The sequence below is a fragment of the Salmo salar genome, chromosome 09 (assembly GCF_965601325.2).
Source record: "Salmo salar chromosome 09, fSalSal1, whole genome shotgun sequence".
NCBI classification, from domain to species: Eukaryota; Metazoa; Chordata; class Actinopteri; order Salmoniformes; family Salmonidae; genus Salmo; species Salmo salar.
The window spans coordinates 137,493,229-137,514,589 of NC_138299.1; the positions used below are offsets into that span (position 1 = coordinate 137,493,229).

Here is a 21,361-nt window from a genome sequence, read left to right on the forward strand (position 1 = left end):
GGACTCTGGAGAGTAAGTCTATTTGTTGAAGATACGACTGATAGGTTGTGTAGTTACTGGAGAGAGAGCGAGAGAGAGAGAGAGAGAGAGAGAGAGAGAGGGAGAAAGAGAGAGAGAGAGAAAGACAGAGAGAGAGAGAGAGCGAGAGAGATGTATAGGCACTGTGTGTAGAACAATCTGGTGAACTGTATTGTTCCTTGCCTAGCTATAAGTAAAACCATTGCTTGAGATTAACTTTCTAGATACACATGTGCTCCGTGCTTAAAGCACATGAATGACATGTTTTGTACTGAACAAGGTTGCTGTTGATGCTATTAGTCCCTGAGTCTGTAAACACACACACGCATTGACAAAGTTTAACACCGAATCACATATAATGTAGCCTATAGGGATACTGCCTATACGTCGTAATTCGTGACAAACTGCTCTGCTCAGGGAATAACGTAGGGGGCGCTCTGTGAGTGACAATGGTTAAATGTCAAACTGCGTAGGTACTTGACAAAACAAACTGTAAGTACATGATGTTTTCTGAATCGTGATCTATGATCGTGATAGACATTCTGACTAACGAAACACGCTCTATTAAACGCTGTTATTGACACATTATTGCTCGTATTATAGGGAAACAGTAATAAACTAATTTGAATAAGGGGTTTAGCATAAAAAGCACCTTGACACAGTATTAGGCCTAATCAAAAAACAGAAAATGACAACGTAATACTTATTTTTTTTTTATAGCCGATGAAGTGTTAATTGGACTGGGGATAATTATCAACATAGATAATTAATGCACATAGCCTACACAGTTTATAAACATGCTATAATATTTATTTTTTTTCCTAAATTTGACATTTGTCTCAAATCACAAACACTGAACTATGGGTGGAATTATGCAAAACATAAGGTAAGTGACTCTAAAAAATCACGGAGTCTCATTTGATAGAAGATTCCCTATTTGCGCCCTCCCTCCGCTCGCATCCCATGGCCGTCTCTAGGTGATTTAGCGCCGCCAGTCTCAAGCAGGTGTCCAACATGGCGATCACGGGAAACGGATCTCTCACTATTTCTCTCTCTGTTTTCGTGATTTCAGCGGCGTTTCTTCTAAAAGGTAGGATGACTTACTCGTGATCAAGCGCATCAAAAATTGTTTAACCTCATGGAGTGAAAGAGCATAGGTTACCTACAACTTGAGATGGTTGGTGCGGGATGCGCGTGAGCTTCTCCTAAATCTCAGCATCGGCACTTTGCTTCTTTTAATCTTACTTCAATGTGCAACCTTTTCTGTAACCCGTGTCCCTATATACAAAACAACATATATGCCATGGTTTTTGGGGGACCTTTGGATAGCCTGTCCGTCCTTTTTATAATCAGAAATTAGCCTATTATGTAGGGTATGTTGCACCTAAAAAGTGGTGATAATTAGTAAATGAGCTAATCAACAAATAGCCTACAATTTTAATTCAAAGAAAATAACATAGGCTACAGTGTAACGTTAATCTAACACTGTAACTTCTATGTGCCACATAATTGCCAGTGGAAGAGTTTCCTCGGTGTAACATGAACAGAGTGGTCAGTGTAAATGTATTGCAAATGTTCACAGTTGCTAATATTTATGTTCAATAACTCGAATGCCAATTCGACTACTCTAAATGGATGTCCGGAAAACACGCAATGCAGCTACAGTAGGCTACACTCACGTCAGTGTGTCCCCTCTACGGCTGCGGTGAACAGGTTTCGGCACATAGGCTTTTACCAACAACATACTGTACCTCCGTACTATTATCCTATTATACATATTGACAGTTAGAGCTTGTCTACGTATTATTTCCCGCGAATGGGATACTGACGGACCCAGAAATCTCTTGAATTACTGGATTACAAGGAATTTAAATCCTGCCCGACTGTTCCTGCTATTTGTAGGCTACATAGACTGAGGTGCGCTGATACGGTGCACGCACTAGTCTACACGGTAAATGATGTCCAAAACCAATGTACCAATCTCTACCCAGCAGCAGTCAGTCCCGCCCGTATAATTTCATATAGTAAGCCTCAGACACTGTAGGCAAAAATATTTTCATTATCTTTTAATTTACCCTGCTGTTGTAGTGTGGACAGTAGTCTAAAATGTATTTTTTTGTTTCATGATCTGTCGCTAATATGCAGTCAATTTATAAGATACATTATTTTTAATGATGACCATAACATTCTTTACAGGTCTCTTATGTTGCTCAGATGTAGCCTTTCATTTTCCCAACTCAAAATCAACAGGTCTCTGTGTGTATTTTTACGTGTGTGCGCGTGCATGCGCGTGCATGCGTGTGTTTGTGTGTGTGTGTGTGTGTGTGTGTGTGTGTGTGTGTGTGTGTGTGTTTGTTTGTTGGATGGATGGATGTTTGGGGGAGGTCTAATCAGGATTCCACATTTCGTTGCTCAGAAGCCTATCCAAACTAAAGCAACATGGCTAAAGAAACACAGTGCCTTCAGAAAGTGTTCCCACTTATTCCACATTTTCTACAAACAATATCCCATAATGACAAAGCAAAAACATGTTTTCAAAAATGTTTGCCAAATATATTGAAAATGAAATACAGAAATATCTAATTTACATAAGTATTCACACCCCTTTGTCAATACTTTGTAGAAGCACCTGTGGCAGCGATTACAGCAGTGAGTCTTTCTGAGTAAGTCTCTAAGAGCTTTCCACACCTGGATTGTGCAATATTTCCACATTATTATTTTCAAAATTCTTCAAGCTCTGACAAATTGGTTGTTGATCATTGCTAGAGAGCCATTTTCAGGTCTTGCCATACATTTTCAAGTAGATTTAAGTCAAAACTGTAACTTGGCCACTCAGGAACATACACTGTCTTCTTGGTAAGCAACTCCAGTGTAGAATGGCCTTTTGTTTTAGGTTATTGTCCTGCTGAAAGGTGAATTCGTCTCCCAGTGTCTGGTAGAAAGCAGACTGAACCAGGTTTTCCTCTAGGATTTTGCCTGTGCTTAGCTCTATTCCATTTCTTTTTCATCCTGAAAAACTCCCCAGTCCTTAACGATTACAAGCATGGATTTGCCCCAAACCTAACACTTTGTATTCAGGACAAAAAGTTAATTGTTTTGCAAATTGTTTTTGAAGTAATACTTTAGTGGCTTGCAAACAGGATGCCTGTTTTTGAATATTTCCATTCTGTACAGGCTTCCTTCTTTTCACTCTGTCATTTAGGTTAGTAACTATAACGTTGTTGATCCATCCTCAGTTTTCTCCTATCACAGCTATTACACTCTGTAACTGTTTGTCACCATTGGCCTCATGGTGAAATCCCTGAGCGGTTTCCTTCCTCTCCGGCAACTGAGTAAGGAAGGACACCTATATCTTTCCATGGGAGTGCTCGGAACTTATTATGTGACTTGTTAAGCAAATTTTCACTCCTGAACTTATGTAGACTTGTCATAACAAAGGGGTTGAATTCTTATTGACTGAAGACATTTCAGCTTTTCATTTTTCATTAATTTGAAAAAATTTCAAAAAACTATTCCACTTTGACATGATGGTGTATTGTGTGTAGGCCAGTGACAAAATAACTACATTTAAACAATTTTAAATTCAGGCTATAACACAACAAAATATGGAAAAAGTCAAGGGGTGTGAATATTTTCTGAGGGCACTGTACATGTATAGGTAACATAGTAAACTACAGGCTTTCACTTGACAACTGTTGAATGGAGTGTAGTCTATATTGAGTAGTGGTTGAACACCATTCACTGTATTTTAGAGCTTCGCTCTCTGTCACTATTCATTTAATTAACCTCTCTCTCTCTGTGTTAAATGCCTAAATGCATCCAAAATACACAATAGCTTCCAATACAATATCCCAAGTGGTGCAAGAGTTGAAGATTACATTCTGGCCTAGCAAAGCTTTACAGTTGTAACAAAACCCACATATTGTTAGGACCACAGTTAACCAGGCTTGGTAGGATAACATTTAGACAGTGGCGATTTTAGCATGTAAATCTTTGTGGGGCAAAAACATAAAAAAGTGGGATGCCTGCCAGCAAAGCCACTACACTACACAACACAACACTAAACAATACATCAATTGCACTATACCCCTGCTACACCTGGCTATCAGTGGAACCTTGTCTGGCAGCAAAACAGTTAATTCAGCCTCATTTACTGCCTTTAAAAAAAACATAGCTGATATGGCTGACTTGCTCAAACGAATGTGGTTTCTACTGACAATTGAGATGTACAAACTATGGCATAAAGGGACGACAAGCGGATAAGAGGCAATCTGTAATTTCTATTAAGACATTAATGAGCGAGCTAGGATGTACGTAGTCAATAATAATATAATAATAATAACAATATATGATCAGCACTTTTGAAATGTACAGCAACAGAATTCAGGACATGGGCCGTTCTTACAGTGTTCTCCCTGTACACCAAGTCAGAACCGTAAGATAAATAAAGGGGGCTTATGAGCAAACAATGAAAGCTCTTACATTATTCAATGATTACATTTCTCAAAAACACGTTATAGGCTACATGTGCACTACCAAGTCAGAACAGTAGGCGAAATTAGGGGAAAATAGACCAAATTATTAGGTTGAGGCTCATGGGCAACTAACAGCTAACTACACAACATACACTTAGTATTACTTTCTTAGCTACAGTATACACATCTCCCTGGAATATTACATCATTTATGCAGCAGCATACAGGACATTTTTGGACTCACCTTGTTGTGCTGTGCATGCTTGAACAGGAAGGTGGCGCGGCGGTTCTTCGTGGGCAAAGTCTGCCATTCTCTGGATTTATGGTGCATTCAAAGCAACTGGGAACTCGGAAAAAAACAAGGCTGAATAATGATGATTGATCTTCAGGTCGTAGCTCTAGAAAGATGACGGATTTATAATTTTGAGTTGGATGAAAGTTCAAAACGTATTTTCTCAGTTGTAGCTCATTTATTCCCGATTTCCCAGTTGTCTTGAACTCACTGAAGTCAAGTTTTCACAGTTTATTTGTATTTATTTTTTATTTCACCTTTATTTAACCAGGTAGGCTAGTTAAGAACAAGTTCTCATTTGCAACTGCAACCTGGCCAAGATAAAGCAAAGCAGTTCGACACAAACAACAACACAGAGTTACACATGGAATAAACAAACATACAATCAATAATACAGTAGAAAAGTCTATGTACAGCATGTGCAAATGAGGTAGGATAAGGGAGGTAAAGTTCCGAGTTAACAGTTGAGTTAAGTTGTTTTGAGCGTGGCACAAATCATGCTTCATTGACAGCATGACCAATGTTGAATGTTTATCATTTTAAACTTGGAAAAGAGACCCTTTGTCACGTTTGTCGTATGAAGGAGCGGACCAAGGCGCAGCGTGTGTATCGTTCCACATTTTATTATAACTGTGAAACTATGCAAGACATACAAATAATCTACTAAACAAAATAACAAACCGTGACGAAGAGGTGAAACATACACTACCTCAAAATAATATATATCTTTTTTTACATAGTTTACGTACTGATATGTGACATGTATTAATGCCAAAATAACATGCAAAACAGGCAAGCTCCCCCCTAAAAAATGTGGGGCTCAAAATGACGGGTCGCCACTGCATTTAGATATGTTTTTATAGTGAGAGTAGAGTACCAAAGAGAAGGGCAAAGTCGGACTAGATCTTGCTTAGCTGGTCTAGGCTTGGCAGGCGTTTATTTGACCTCAAGCCTGGTTGGTTTATACCTCAAAGGAAAGATAAGTAGCGATACAAAAATACAGATTTAAAATGACTGTTGAAGGATCTTGTAAATATTGTTTGGAATAATCCATCTCTTACAGAGACATTACCCAAGGTGAGAGATGGATTGGCTCATCCTCCTCTCTGATAAACCGCTGAGATAAGATGCTGAATGTAAAAAAAGGGTTTGTTTGAACCTTATAACATTCTGTATTTCTCCTTGTGTCTCTCCAGGAGTTCCTCTTTCTCTCCAGGGGTCTTCTATCTCTCCAGGGGATTATTCTATCTCTCCAGGGGGTTCCTCTATCTCTCCAGGGGGTTCCTCTGTCTCTCCAGGGTGCCTCTGTCTCTCCAGGGGTGCCTCTATCTATCCAGGGGGTTCCTCTATCTATCCAGGGGGTTCCTCTATTTCTCCAGGGGGGTACCTCTATCTCGCCATGGGGGTTCCTCTATCTCTCCAGGGGGTCCCTCTATCTCTATCTCTCCAGGGGGTCTCTCTATCTCTCCAGGGGGTTCCTCTATCGCTCCAGGGTGGTTCATCTATCTCTATCTCTCCAGGGGGTCCGTCTATCTCTCCAGGGGGTTTATCTATCTCTCCAGGGTGGTTCATCTATCTCTATCTCTCCAGGGGGTCCGTCTATCTCTCCAGGGGGTTTATCTATCTCTCCAGGGGGTTCCTCTATCTCTCCAGGGGGTCCTCTATCTCTATCTCTCCAGGGGGTCCCTCTATCTCTCCGGGGGGGTTCCTCTATCTCTCCAGGGGGGTTCCTCTATCTCTCCAGGGGGTTCATCTATCTCTACAGGGGGTTCCTCTATCTCTCCAGGGGGTTCATCTATCTCTACAGGGGGTTCCTCTATCTCTCCAGGGGATTCATCTATCTCTACAGGGGGTTCCTCTATCTCTCCAGGGGGTTCCTCTATCTCTCCAGGGGGTTCCTCTATCTCTCCAGGGGGGTTCCTCTATCTCTCCAGGGGGGTTCCTCTATCTCTCCAGGGGGTTCATCTATCTCTCCAGGGGATTCATCTATCTCTACAGGGGGTTCCTCTATCTCTCCAGGGGGGTTCCTCTATCTCTCCAGGGGGTTCATCTATCTCTCCAGGGGGTTCCTCTATCTCTCCAGGGGGTTCATCTATCTCTCCAGGGGGGTTCCTCTATCTCTCCAGGGGGTTCATCTATCTCTCCAGGGGGTCCCTCTATCTCTCCAGGGGGTTCATCTATCTCTCCAGGGGGGTTCCTCTATCTCTCCAGGGGTTCATCTATCTCTACAGGGGGTTCATCTATCTCTACAGGGGGTTCACTATCTCTCCAGGGGGTTCCTCTATTTCTCCAGGGGGTTCACTATCTCTACAGGAGGTTCCTCTATCTCTACAGGGGGTTCATCTATCTCTCCAGGGGGTTCCTCTATCTCTCCAGGGGGTTCCTCTATCTCTCCAGGGGGTTCATCTATCTCTCCAGGGGGTTCCTCTATCTCTCCAGGGGGTTCACTATCTCTCCAGGGGGTTCCTCTATCTCTCCAGGGGGTTCATCTATCTCTCCAGGGGGTTCACTATCTCTCCAGGGGGTCCCTCTATCTCTCCTCTATTATAGTACATATCCGTTGTGATCTGATCATGGTATTTCAGACGGTTGCATAATGCTTCTTTATTGTCAGCTCCAGCTCATTCATCAGCACTGAATGATGGTGAAATGGATCAATAGAAGCTGTCATGGAGCCTTAGGCAGGCCTGTACTGCTTTTGGTGTGTTTCTCTGAGAAACAAAGGAAACATACACTTGTTATGGTGCTTATGTTTGCCATACAGTTTGCTATGTGTGACATGGATGGTGATTGAAGATGGCTGTCCGAGTGCTGTTGAAGGGTTTGGCTTTGAAACAGAGTGATGTAAGGCTGCTGCACTGTATTCTGTCTGTGCGCTGCATCATCACCCTCATACTTCACAGGCCTTGGTAACTGAACTGGCATATACTGGGCCAGTTTAAATAGAATATATGGTCCTGTGTTCTTCACGTATCCTGAATACAGCAGTTTAACAGTGTTGTTGACTGTTGGGGCCAGTGTACTGATCCTGTCCACTTAACTTGTTCTGTATGCTCATAGAAGATTTGAATGATAAGTAATAAGTACAGCCCCATTGATATCCTGTGGGCACTGTGGTTGGAAAATTGCACAGCTCTCACAGCCTGCAGTGAAATGCACTTATCCTGTTTCAAGTCAAATTTAACACCCAAGCTAATGGCCCATTGCCAGCTAGTGAAATATTTCATTGCCTGTACTCTGGGCTCACTACATCATTTGTAACAATAATATACTCTTCTATTTAAAGAAATTGAATTTATAGCTCATTAAATTTACATTAGATTCTGCTTAATAAGCCTCACCCTAATTGCTAGATAATGCAGGATATTACTTGATATGGTGGCAGCAAACAATGTTACTCTTAGGGAAGGGAAGGCTGAGACATGGCAGCTCTTCTCAGTACAACTTGAGAAATAGAGAAGATCCGGTAGACACTGTTGACATCCATAAGAAAATCAGCTACTGCAGTTTTGTTAGTCATTAGTGTCTGATGGAAGACAGCACATTTCAGCACATGTGGGTAGTTCTGTCTGCTTCTGACTCAAATTCTGTGCGTGTCCACACACTTTCTTCAGTGAGCTCTTGCTGACTTGTCCTCTGTACAGGGTTGTAGGTAGCCTAGTGGTTAAGTGTTGGGCCAGTAACTGAAAGGTTGCTGGTTTGAATCACCAAGCTGTCACGCCCTGACCATAGAGAGCCCTCAGGGTAAAGGAGGACAGCGACGACGTCATCAGTCCGATGCAACCTGTGCCGGCTCCACGCTCCAGGCCTCCAGTGCGCCTTCCCAGCCCGGTACGTCCTGTGCCGGCTCCCCGCACTCACCCTGAAGAGCGTGTCATCAGTCCGGTGAAACCTGTGCCGGCTCCACGCACCAGGCCTCCAGTGTGCCTTCCCAGCCCTGTATGTCCTGTGCCAGCTCCCCGCTCTCGCCCTGAAGAGTGTGTCACCAGCCCTGAGTCTCCAGCGACGGTCTACAGCCCGGAACCTCCAGTGACGGTCCATGGCCCGGAGCTTCCTGCGCCGGTGCCATGGTTGGAGCCTTCCTCTGCGCCGGTGCCCAGTCCAGGCATGGCGTCCAGTCCCGCTCCATGGCCGGAGCCTTCCTCAGCGCCGGTGCCCAGTCCAGACACGGCGTCCAGTCCCGCTCCATGGCCGGAGCCTTCCTCTGCGCCGGTGCCCAGTCCAGGCACGGCGTCCAGGCACGGCGTCCAGGCACGGCGTCCAGGCACGGCGTCCAGGCACGGCGTCCAGTCCCGCTCCATGGCCGGAGCCTTCCTCTGCGCCGGTGCTCAGTCCAGGCACGGCGTCCAGTCCCGCTCCATGGCCGGTGCCCAGTCCAGGCACGGCGTCCAGTCCCGCTCCATGGCCGGAGCCTTCCTCTGCGCCGGTGCCCAGTCCAGGCACGGCGTCCAGTCCTGCTCCATGGCCGGAGCCTTCCTCTGCTCCGGTGCCCAGTCCGGGCACGGCGTTCAGCCCGGCTTCATGGCCGGTTCCGCTGTCTGAGCGTGTGCTACATCTCGCACCGGAGCCGCCACCAACGCTAGTTGCCCACCCTAACCCTCAGGTTTTGCGGTCGGAGTCCGCACCTTTGGGGGGGTACTGTCACGCCCTGACCATAGAGAGCCCTCAGGGTTCTCTATGGTGTATTAGGTCAGGGCGTGACTAGGGGGATTTGTAGTTAGTTTATTTCTATGTTGGTGTATGGTATCCAATTAGAGGCAGCTGATAATCGTCTTCCCTGTGGCTCAGTTGGTAGAGCATGGTGTGTGTAACGCCAGAGTTGTGGGTTCGATTTCCATGGTGGGCCAGTACAAAAAAAAAAAAAATGCATGAAATGAAATGTATGCATTCACTGCTGTAAGTCACTCTGGATAAGAGTGTCTGCTAAATGACTAAAATGTAAATGTAAAATCATTACCTCTAATTGGGGATCATACTTAGTGTGTCCCTTTTCCCACCTGCGTTGTGGGATATTGTTGGTATGAGTGCCTATGTGCGCTACGTATTGCACGTTCGTTAATTCTTTGTTGTTTTGAAGTTTCACTAATGAATATGTGGAACTCTACACACGCTGCGCCTTGGTCCGATTATTTATTTAACGACCGTGATACAAGCTGTCTAGGTGAAAAATCTATTGATGTACTCTTGAGCAAGGCACTTAACCCTAATTGCACCTGGATAAGCAAGTCTGCTAAAATGTGAAGGGAAGCAGAGGATCTAGCTGAAGTGTGATTAAGGGTTGCAGTGAGGCTCCACTGTTGTATTTGTCTTCAAGTCAAACTGGGTGAAGGCACGCAGCTAAAGAGGGGTGAGAGGTCAGAAGAGATGGCCTTTGGCTATGTCTGGTGGTGCTTGCAGAATGTCTCTCCATCACTGACCTTGTATAGCTTTTCAACCTTTCAAGACTCCTAGGATGCATCCCAAAAGTCACCCTATTCCCTTTATATTGGACTACTTTTCAAATAGTGCGCTATATAGAGAATAGGGTGCCATTTGGGACAAACACATAGTCCTCCCTTCAAGTCCTCAGCAGGGGAACACAATACAACTTTGCTGTCTGTGTAAAATAGCCTTTTGCTAAATAAATATGTGTTAGGCCAAGGTCAAAGGGCAGGGAGAGGGGAATTGTTGACATCCTATTGACTTTAGAGTTATTTGTGGATGGAATATGAATCAGACCTCCCACCTTTTCGTCAAAGGCATTTTCACTATAGAGAACGAGTTGTCAATGAATGTAGAATGCTGGAGATAGTACTGAAACAACAATGTTGGCTGTTGAACTTAAGTGTAGTAAACAGTCAAATAGCAGTAAAGGACTGGTGGCGGGCCCTTTGATGAGTGTGAGGACAGAGTGCTTCATTCATGCCAGTGCTGTGATAATGAGGAGGAGTGGTGTCTGCTGGTATGAATATGACATTGTTCTCTCTGTGCCCTAGATCTGAGGGTCCTCACTGCATTGTCCACATTGCCTGGCTGTGCGAATCATTTCCATGATAAGAAAATGAAGAAGCAATGTTGTTGTTTAGGAAGGCATAGAGTGCACATTAGCATGCCTCATGGAGCAATCACAGCACACCATTAAGAGATACTGTGGACCAGTCACCGGCTCACAGCACAGCACCTCGTGAATGGAGACATGGGACAGTTTTAATGCAGAACAAAACCGTGTCTATCAACAGACATGGCACAGACATACAGTCCCTAGCATGCACAGAACTAGGGCTGACCCCACTTATTCGACTGGTCCATTGTTTGGTCGATAGGCTGTTGTTCGACCAAGATTTTTTTTAGTCGAGCATCAGCAAATATATATATATATTTTGTATGGCACAGAAGACACTTGTCTTATTTACGTCCATCTCAGTGAACTAATCCATTGCAGAGGACACTGGGATGGCACAGTTCAAGAAGAAGGGGTGTCACTAAGATGCACAATGCACATCTCTCTCCAGAATGCGCTCTTTCCCACCAATTTGTGCACATTCATTGTTTCATAACTTCATTCTGTGAATTGTTTGCATTTGATTGTTAGTGTCTATCAAATCCCCATTACATACACTACATGGCCAAAAGTATGTGGACACCCCTTCAAATTAGTGGATTTGGCTATTTCAGTCACACCCATTGCTGACAGATATATATCAAATCAAGCAAACAGCCATGCAATTTCCATAGACAAACATTGGCGGTAGAATGGCCCTTACTGAAGAGCTCAGTGACTTTCAACGTGGCACCGTCTTAGGATGCCACCTTTCCAACAAGTCAGTTCGTCAAATTTCTGCCCTGCTAGAGCTGCCCTAGTCAACTGTAAGTGCTGTTATTGTGAAGTGGAAACGTCTATGAACAACAACGGCTCAGCTGCGAAGTGGTAGGCCACACAAGCTCACAGAACGGGAAAGCCGAGTGCTGAAGCGTGTAGTGTGTAAAAATCGTCTGTCCTCGTTTGCAACACTCACTACCAAGTTCCAAACTGCCTCTGGTAGCAAAGTCAGCAAAATAACTGTTTGTTGGGAGCTTCATGAAATGGATTTCCATGGGTGAGAAGCCGCGCACAAGCCTAAGTGGTGTAAAGCTCGGTGCCGTTGGAATCTGGAGCAGTGGAAACATGTTCTCTGGAGTGATGAATCACGCTTCACCATCTGGCAGTCCGACGAATATGGGTTTGGCAGATGCCAGGAGAACGCTACCTGCCCGAATGCATAGTGCCAACTGTACAGTTTGGTGGAGGAGGAAAATGGTCGGGGGCTGTTTTTCATGGTTCGGGCTTGGTCCCTTAGTTCCAGTGAAGGGAAATCTTAACACTGCAGCATACAATGACATTCTAGACGATTCTGAGCTTCCAACTTTGTGGCAACAATTTGGGGAAGGCCCTTTCCTGTTTCAACATGACAATGGCCCTGTGCACAAAGTGAGGTCCATTCAGAAATGGTTTGTCGAGTTCGGTGTGGAAGAACTTGACTGACCTGCACAGAGCCCTGACCTCAATCCTATAGAACGCCTTTGGGATGAATTGGAGCACCGACTGCAAGCCAGGCCTAACTGCCCAACATCAGTGCCCGACCTCAGTAATGCTCTTGTGATTGAATGGAAGCAAGAACCCGCAGCAATATTCCAACATCTAGTGAAAAGCCTTCTCAGAAGAGTGGAGGCTGTTATAGCAGCAAAGGAGGGACCAACTCCATACATAGATTTTGGAATGAAATGTTCAATGAGCAGATGTCCACATACTTTGGGCCATGAAGTGTATATCATCAGTAGTACATTTACCGTTAATTCCTATAATTTCTAATCTACAATGTTTGTTTGGTTACTGTAATGTCTGTTTAAGGCATTCAATATACAGTAACTGCAGAATCTGCTAAATCCTGTAGGAGCGGGAGGAGGATGGTCGGGACAGGTGAAGGTTTTTATTCTTCTGGTTATGTTGATCTCTGGATCCTTCTTGAGTCATTTGTGTCTTATTTCATTAAACCGTGAGCTTAAGCATCAGACAAGCTCAGTGCATATATAGTTGATTTTATTAAAACACATATGGTGTTTCTATATATGGAAAAATACACATTTAAAAATGTAGACCAATCGATTGGCCGACCAAGATTTCTTCAAATCTGAGTACTGTCCAGAGTTTCCAAAAAGGTAAATTGTAGCTAGTTGCAGGTGGAAATGTTGTAATTTTTCAAATAAATGTTCTTGGAAACTTCACAACTTGCATGCAGTTTATTTAACCAGCCTCACGGAGAGAAAGTGGAACAATTCAGAAACCATGACAACAGCTGAGAAGCATCCCCATCTCTGATCAGTGTGGTGGATAGAAGACCATCAGCTTTCTGTGAGGGAGAGAATTCCTAATCGATAATCTGTACAGATCCAGCTTTCTGAACAAGAGACTCAGCCGATCAATAAATGTACAGATGCTGCCAAAGGAGAGGAGAGTAGGGCTGGCTGGGTAACTGGGAATACCGTATTCAACTGATCTGATAAATACTCAAGAATGCCAGGTCATCAGATTGCCTCAACTTAATCTAATTGGAGGAAGTAAATGGGTGAGACTCATCAACATCTGTTTGCTCTGCCCTCTCCGCATCAACAGTCACGCTGCAGTCACTCCTCATCGGCCATGGTTAAGTGATGTGGTTTGCTTAGCAGATGCTTTCGCCCAGATTGACTCAAATGGCAGCCACATTATCCACTTACACAGCTGGATGCGACTGGACGTTTTGGAGGGCAACGGTGGGATGTCCCACCTGCCATCAGCATCAGTGGCCCTCTGGAAACCTGCCCAATCCACTGAACTAGTCGACTGGAGGAGTCAGTAAGACGAGGGGGTTCAGTAATGACTGCCTGTTGCCTACTGACTTCATAATCTGACATCTGCATGGTGTTAGTTCACCCTATTGACAGTCATTTAGAAACTGTCTGTTAGCAACTTATCTGATCAGTGACATACACTACATGACCAAAAGTATGTGGACATCTGCTCATCCAACATCTCATTCCAAAATCATGGGCATTAATATGGAGCTGGTCCCCCCTTTGCTGCTATAACAGCCTCCACTCTTCTGGGAAGGCTTTCTACTAGATGTTGGAACATTGCTGTGGGGACTTGCTTCCATTCAGCCATAAGAGCATTACTGAGGTCAGGCACTGATATTGGGCGATTAGGCATGGCTCACAGTCTGCGTTCTAATTCAGCCCAAAGGTGTTCGATGGGGTTGAGGTCAGGGTTCTGTGCAGGCCAGTCAAGTTCTTCCAGACTGATCTCGACCAACCATTTCTGTATGGACCTCGCTTTGTGCACGGGGCCATTGTCATGCTGAAACAGGAAAGGGCCTTCCCCAAACTGTTTTCTCAAAGTTGGAAGCACAGAATCGCCAAGAATGTCATTATATGCTGTAGCGTTAAGATTTCCCTTCACTGGAACTAAGGGGCCTAGCCGAACCATGAAAAACAGCCCCAGACCATTATTCCCATTATTCCCAGACCATTATTCCTATGCATTGGAGCAGGTAGCGTTGCCCTGGCACCCGCCAAACCCAGATTTGTCCTTCGGACTGCCAGATGGTGAAGCATGATTCATTACTCCAGAGAACGCGTTTCTACTGCCATGGAAACCCATTTCATGAAGCTCCCGACGAACAGTTCTTGTGCTGACGTTGCTTCCAGAGGTAGTTTGGAACTCAGTAGTGAGTGTTGCAACCATGGACAGATGATTTTTCAGCACTCTTCAGTCCCATTCTGTGGGCTTGTGTGGCCTACAACTTTGCGGCTGAGCCGTTGTTGCTCATAGACGTTTCCACTTCACAATAACAGCACTTACAGTTGACTGGGGCAGCTCTGGCAGGGCAGAAATTTGACGAACTGACTTGTTGGAAAGGTGGCATCCTATTTATTTTTTTAATTTCACCTTTATTTAACCAGGTAGGCTAGTTGAGAACAAGTTCTCATTTACAACTGCGACCTGGCCAAGATAAAGCAAAGCATTGCGACACAAACAACAACACAGAGTTACACATGGAATAAACAAACATACAGTCAATAATACAATAGAAAAAGTCTATATACAGTGTGTGCAAATGAGGTAGGATAAGGGAGGTAAGGCAATAAATAGGCCATAGTGGCAATATAATTACAATATAGCAATTAAACACTGAAGTGATAGATGTGCAGAAAATGAGTGTGCAAGTAGAGATACTGGGGTGCAAAGGAGCTAAATAAGTAAAATAAATAATAGTATGGGGATGAGGTAGTTGGATGGGCTATTTACAGATGTGCTATGTATAGGTGCAGTGATCTGTGAGCTGCTCTGACAGCTGGTGCTTAAAGTTAGTGAGGGATATATGAGTCTCCAGCTTCAGTGATTTTTGCAATTCGTTCCAGTCATTGGCAGCAGAGAACTGGAAGGAAAGGCGGCCAAAGTAGGAATTGGCTTTGGGGGTGACCAGTGAAATATACCTGCTGGAGCGCGTGCTACGGGTTGGTGCTGCTATGGTGACCAGTGAGGTGAGATAAGGCGGGGCCTTACCTAGCAAAGACTTATAGATGACCTGGAGCCAGTGGATTTGGCGACGAATATGTAGTGAGGGCCAGCCAACGAGAGCATACAGGTTGCAGTGGTGGGTAGTATATGGGGCTTTGGTGACAAAACGGATGGCACTGTGATAGACTGCATCCAATTTGCTGAGTAGGGTGTTGGAGGCTATTTTGTAAATGACATCGCCGAAATCAAGGATCGGTAGGATAGTCAGTTTTATGAGGGTATGTTTGGCAGCATGAGTGAAGGATGCTTTGTTGCGAAATAGGAAGCTGATTCTAGATTTAATTTTGGATTGGAGATGCTTAATGTGAGTCTGGAAGGAGAGTTTACAGTCTAACCAGACACCTAGGTATTTGTAGTTGTCCACATATTCTAAGTCAGAACCGTCCAGAGTAGTGATGCTGGACGGGCGGGCAGGTGTGGGCAGCAATCGGTTGAAGAGCATGCATTTAGTTTTAGTTGCATTTAAGAGTAGTTGGAGGCCACGGAAGGAGAGTTGTATGGCATTGAAGCTCGTCTGGAGGTTAGTTAACACAGTGTCCAAAGAAGGGCCTGAAGTATACAGAATGGTGTCGTCTGCGTAGAGGTGGATCAGAGAATTACCAGCAGCAAGAGCGACATCATTGATCTATACAGAGAAAAGAGTCGGCCCGAGGATTGAACCCTGTGGCACCCCCATAGACTGCCAGAGGTCCGGACAACAGGCCCTCCAATTTGACACACTGAACTCTGTCTGAGAAGTAGTTGGTGAACCAGGCGAGGCAGTCATTTGAGATGCCGAGGCTGTTCAGTCTGCCGATAAGAATGTGGTGATTGACAGAGTCGAAAGCCTTGGCCAGGTCTATGAAGACAGCTGCACAGTATTGTCTCTTATTGATGGAGGTTATGATATCATTTAGGACCTTGAGCGTGGCTGAGGTGCACCCATGACCAGCTCGGAAACCAGATTGCATAGCAGAGAAGGTACGGTGGGATTAGAAATGGTCGGTGATCTGTTTGTTAACTTGGCTTTCGAAGATCTTAGAAAGGCAAGGCAGGATGGATATAGGTCTGTAGCAGTTTGGGTCTAGAGTGTCTGCCCCTTTGAAGAGGGGGATGACTGTGGCAGCTTTCCAATCTTTGTGGATCTCAGACGATACAAAAGAGAGGTTGAACAGGCTAGTAATAGAGGTTGCAACAATTTTGGCGGATCATTTCAGAAAGAGAGGGTCCAGATTGTCTAGCCCGACTGATTTGTAGCTGTCCAGATATTGCAGCTTTTTCAGAACATCAGCTATCTGGATTTGGGTGATGGAGAAATGGGGTGATCTGGTCGGTGTTCCTTAGGCAAGTTGCTGTAGGGGGTGCAGGGCTGTTGACCGGGGTAGGGGTAGCCAGGTGGAAAGCATGGCCAGCCGTAGAAAAATGCTTATTGAAATTCTCAATTATCGTGGATTTATTGGTGGTGACAGTGTTTCCTAGCCTCAGTGCAGTGGGCAGCTGGGAGGAGGTGCTCCTATTCTCCATGGACTTTACAGTGTCCCAGAACTTTTCGGAGTTTGTGCTACAGGATGCAAATTTCTGTTTGAAAAAGCTAGCCATTGCTTTCCTTACTGCCTGTGAATATTGGTTCCTAACTTCCCTGAAAAGTTGCATATTGCGGGGGCTATTCGATGCTAGTGCAGTACGCCACAGGATGTTTTTGTGCTGGTCAAGGCAATCAGGTCTGGAGTGAACCAAGGGCTATATCTGTTCCTGGTTCTACATTTTTTGAATGGGGCATGCTTATTTAACCTCTCTGGGCTAGGTGGGATGTTTGCCAACAGCCAGTGGAATCCCGTGGCGCGATATTCAAATACCTTAGAAATGCTATTACTTCAATTTCTCAAACATATGACTATTTTACACAATTTTAAAGACAAGACTCTCGTTAATCTAACCACACTGTCCGATTTCAAAAAGGCTTTACAACGGAAGCAAAAGATTAGATTATGTCAGCAGAGTACCCAGCCAGAAATAATCAGACACCCATTTTTCAAGCTAGCATATAATGTCACAAAAACCGAAACCACAGCTAAATGCAGCACTAACCTTTGATGATCTTCATCAGATGACACTCCTAGGACATTATGTTAAACAATACATGCATGTTTTGTTCAATCAAGTTCATATTTATATCAAAAACCAGCTTTTTACATTACCATGTGACTAGCATGTGACTAGCATGTGACTAGCATTCCCACCGAACACTTCCGGTGAATTTACTAAATTACTCACGATAAACGTTCACAAAAAACATAACAATTATTTTAAGAATTATAGATACAGAACTCCTTTATGCAATCGAGGTGTCCGATTTTAAAATAGCTTTTCGGTGAAAGCACATTTTGCAATATTCTGAGTAGATAGCCCGGCCATCACAGGCTAGCTATTTTGACACCCACCAAGTTTGGTACTCACCAAACTCAGATTTACTATAAGAAAAATTGGATTACCTTTGCTGTTCTTCGTCAGAATGCACTCCCAGGACTTCTACTTCAACAACAAATGTTGGTTTGGTTCCAAATAATCCATAGTTATATCCAAATAGCGGCGTTTTGTTCGTGCGTTCAAGACACTATCCGAAGGGTGACGCGCCGGTGCATATCGTGACGAAAAAATTTCAAAATATTCCATTACCGTACTTCGAAGCATGTCAAACGCTGTTTAAAATCAATTTTTATGCAATTTTTCTCGTAAAATAGCGATAATATTCCGACCGGGAGAAGTTGTTTTCGTTCAAAGACTCAAAGAAGAAAATGGACTCTTCACGTGCATGCGCGCACCCGTCTCATTGTTCTCAGATCGACCACTTACCAAATGCGCTACTGTTTTTCAGCCAGTAACTGCAGAGTCATCATTCAACATTCTGGCGCCTTCTGAGAGCCTATGGGAGCCTTAGAAAGTGTCACGTTACAGCAGAGATCCTCTGTTTTGGATAGAGATGACAAAGAAGGCCAAGAAATGGTCAGAGAGGGCACTTCCTGTTTAGAATCTTCTCAGGTTTTGGCCTGCCATATGAGTTCTGTTATACTCACAGACACCATTCAAACAGTTTTAGAAACTTTAGGGTGTGTTCTATCCAAATCAAACAATTATATGCATATTCTAGTTACTGGGCAGGAGTAGTAACCAGATTAAATCGGGTACGTTTTTTATCCGGCCGTGCAAATACTGCCCCCTATCCCCAACAGGTTAAGATGGTCAGGAAAGCACTCTTAAAGAATAACCAGGCATCCTCTACTGATGGAATGAGGCCAATATCCTTCCAGGATACCCGGGCCCGGTCGATTAGAAAGACCTGCTTGCTGAAGTGTTTTAGGGAGCGTTTGACAGTGATGAGGGGTGGTCATTTGACAGCAGACCCATGATGGACACAGGCAATGAAGCAGTGATCGCTGAGATCCTGGTTGAAGACAGCAGAGGTGTATTTGGAGGGCAGGTTGGTTAGGATGATATCTATGAGGGTGCCCGTGTTTACGGATTTGGGGTTGTCCCTGGTAGGTTCATTGATAATTTGTGTGAGATTGAGGGCATCAAGCTTAGATTGTAGGATGGCCAGGGTGTTAAGCATGTCCCAGTTTAGGTCACCTAACAGCACGAGCTCTGACGATAGATGGGGGGCAATCAATTCACATATGGTGTCCAGGGTACAGCTGGGGGCAGAAGGTGGTCTATAGTAAGCGGAAATGGTAAGAGACTTGTTTCTGGAAAGGTGGATTTTTAAAAGTATAAGCTCAAATTGTTTGGGCACAGACCTGGATAGTAAGACAGAACTCTGCAGGCTATCTCTGCAGTAGATTGCAACTCCTCCCCCTTTGGCAGTTCTATCTTATCAGAAAATGTTATAGTCAGGGATGGAAATGTCAGGGTTTTTGGTTGCCTTCCTAAGCCAGGATTCAGACGCTAGGACATCCGGGTTGGCAGAGTGTGCTAAAGCAGTGAATAAAATAAACTTAGGGAGGAGGCTTCTAATGTTAACATGCATGAACAAGGCTTTTACGGTTACAGATGTCAACAAATGAGAGCGCCTGGGGAATGGGAGTGGAGCTAGGCACTGCAGGGCCTGGATTAACCTCCACATCACCAGAGGAACGGAGGAGGAGTAGGATAAGGGTACGGCTAAAGGCTATAAGAACTGGTCGTCCAGTACGTTCGGAACAAAGAATAAAAGGAGCAGGTTTCTTGGCACAGTAGAACAAATTCAAGGCATAATGTACAGACAAAGGTATGGTAGGATGTGAATACAGTGGAGGTAAACCTATGCATTGAGTGACTATGAGAGAGATATTGTCTCTAGAAACATTATTTAAACCAGGTGAGATCACCGCATGTGTGGGAGGTGGAACTAAAGGGTGTGCTGAGGCGCATTGAGCAGGGCTAGAGGCTCTATAGTGAAATAAGGCAATAATCACTAACCAAAACAGCAATGGACAAGGCATATTGACATTAGGGAATTGCATAGCCGAGTGATCATAGGGGTCCAGTGAGTAGCTCGGCGGGCTGGAGACACGGCGATTCAGACAGCTAGCAGGCCGGGGCTAGCAAGCTAGCAGAAGGGCCTTAGAGGGATGTCGCGAAGGAAGAAGTCTGTTGTGGCCCCTTCGTGCTGTTACGTCGGCAGACCAGTCGTGATGGATCAGCAGGGCTCCGTGTGGTAAAAGGGTCAAGGCCAATTGGCAAAATAGGTATAGTGGCCAAAGAATTTGTCCGATGGGCCTCTTCAGCTAACAGTCTGATATGCTCTAGACAGCTAGCGGGCCGTGGCTAGCAGGCATCGCCGAAATCAAGGATCGGTAGGATAGTCAGTTTTATGAGGGTATGTTTGGCAGCATGAGTGAAGGATGCTTTGTTGCGAAATAGGAAGCTGATTCTAGATTTAATTTTGGATTGGAGATGCTTAATGTGAGTCTGGAAGGAGAGTTTACAGTCTAACCAGACACCTAGGTATTTGTAGTTGTCCACATATTCTAAGTCAGAACCGTCCAGAGTAGTGATGCAGGTGTGGGCAGCAATCGGTTGAAGAGCATGCATTTAGTTTTAGTTGCATTTAAGAGTAGTTGGAGGCCACGGAAGGAGAGTTGTATGGCATTGAAGCTCGTCTGGAGGTTAGTTAACCTCTATGGGCTAGGTGGGACGCTAGCGTGCCACCCGTGGTGCACTCCATCAACAGCAGGTGCATTTCAAGAGCGGCAAATTTGAATCCAAATAAATGTCAAATTCAAATTTTTCAAAAATACAACTATTTTACACCATTTGAAAGATAAACATCTCCTTAATCTAACCACGTTTTACGATTTCAAAAAGGTTTTACGGCGAAAGCATAAATTTAGAGTATGTTAGGACAGTACATTTACAAGAGTTGTGTGTAATGTTTTGTCAAGTCAAAGACAGGGTCACCAAAACCATAAAACCAGCTAAAATGATGCACTAACCTTTTACAATCTCCATCAGATGACACTCCTAGGACATTATGTTAGACAATGCATGCATTTTTAGTTCTATCAAGTTCATATTTATATCCAAAAACAGCGTTTTACTATGGCATTGATGTTGAGGAAATCGTTTCCCTCCAATAACCGGCAGTCAAGGCAGCGTCACAAATTAAATAATTAAAATTAGAAAACATTGGTAAAATATTATATTGTCATTTAAAGAATTATAGATTTACATCTCTTGAACGCAATCAACTTGCCAGATTTAAAAATAACCTTACTGGGAAATCACACTTTGCAATAATCTGAGCACTGCGCCCAGAAAAATACGCGTTGCGATACAGACTAGACGTCATGTTGGGGAGATCTAAAATCGAAAATACTATGTAAATAATCCATTACCTTTGATTCTCTTCATCAGATGTCACTTCCAGGTATCACAGGTCCATAACGAATGTAGTTTTGTTCAAAAAAGCTCATCATTTATGTCCAAAAATCTCCGTCTTGTTAGCACATGATCTAAGCCAGCCGGACTTCTCGTCATGAACGAG

At 44.2% G+C, this 21,361-nt stretch overlaps 1 protein-coding gene across 4 annotated transcripts in view; it reads left to right on the forward strand.

Moving 5' to 3' along the window:
* Positions 1-970: 970 nt before the first annotated feature.
* LOC106613023 (cell adhesion molecule 1) overlaps positions 971-21,361 on the forward strand; it is a 189,821-nt gene continuing 169,430 nt past the window's right edge. For 2 of the 4 annotated variants that reach the window (XM_014214867.3, XM_014214866.3), the window contains exon 1: positions 974-1,108. In XM_014214867.3, coding sequence (XP_014070342.1) covers positions 1,033-1,108 — 76 coding nt within the window. In that variant the 5' untranslated portion in view covers positions 974-1,032. Of the gene's footprint in view, positions 1,109-21,361 lie in introns of all 4 variants that reach the window. The other 2 variants (XM_014214865.3, XM_014214863.3) reach the window with 2 other exon arrangements.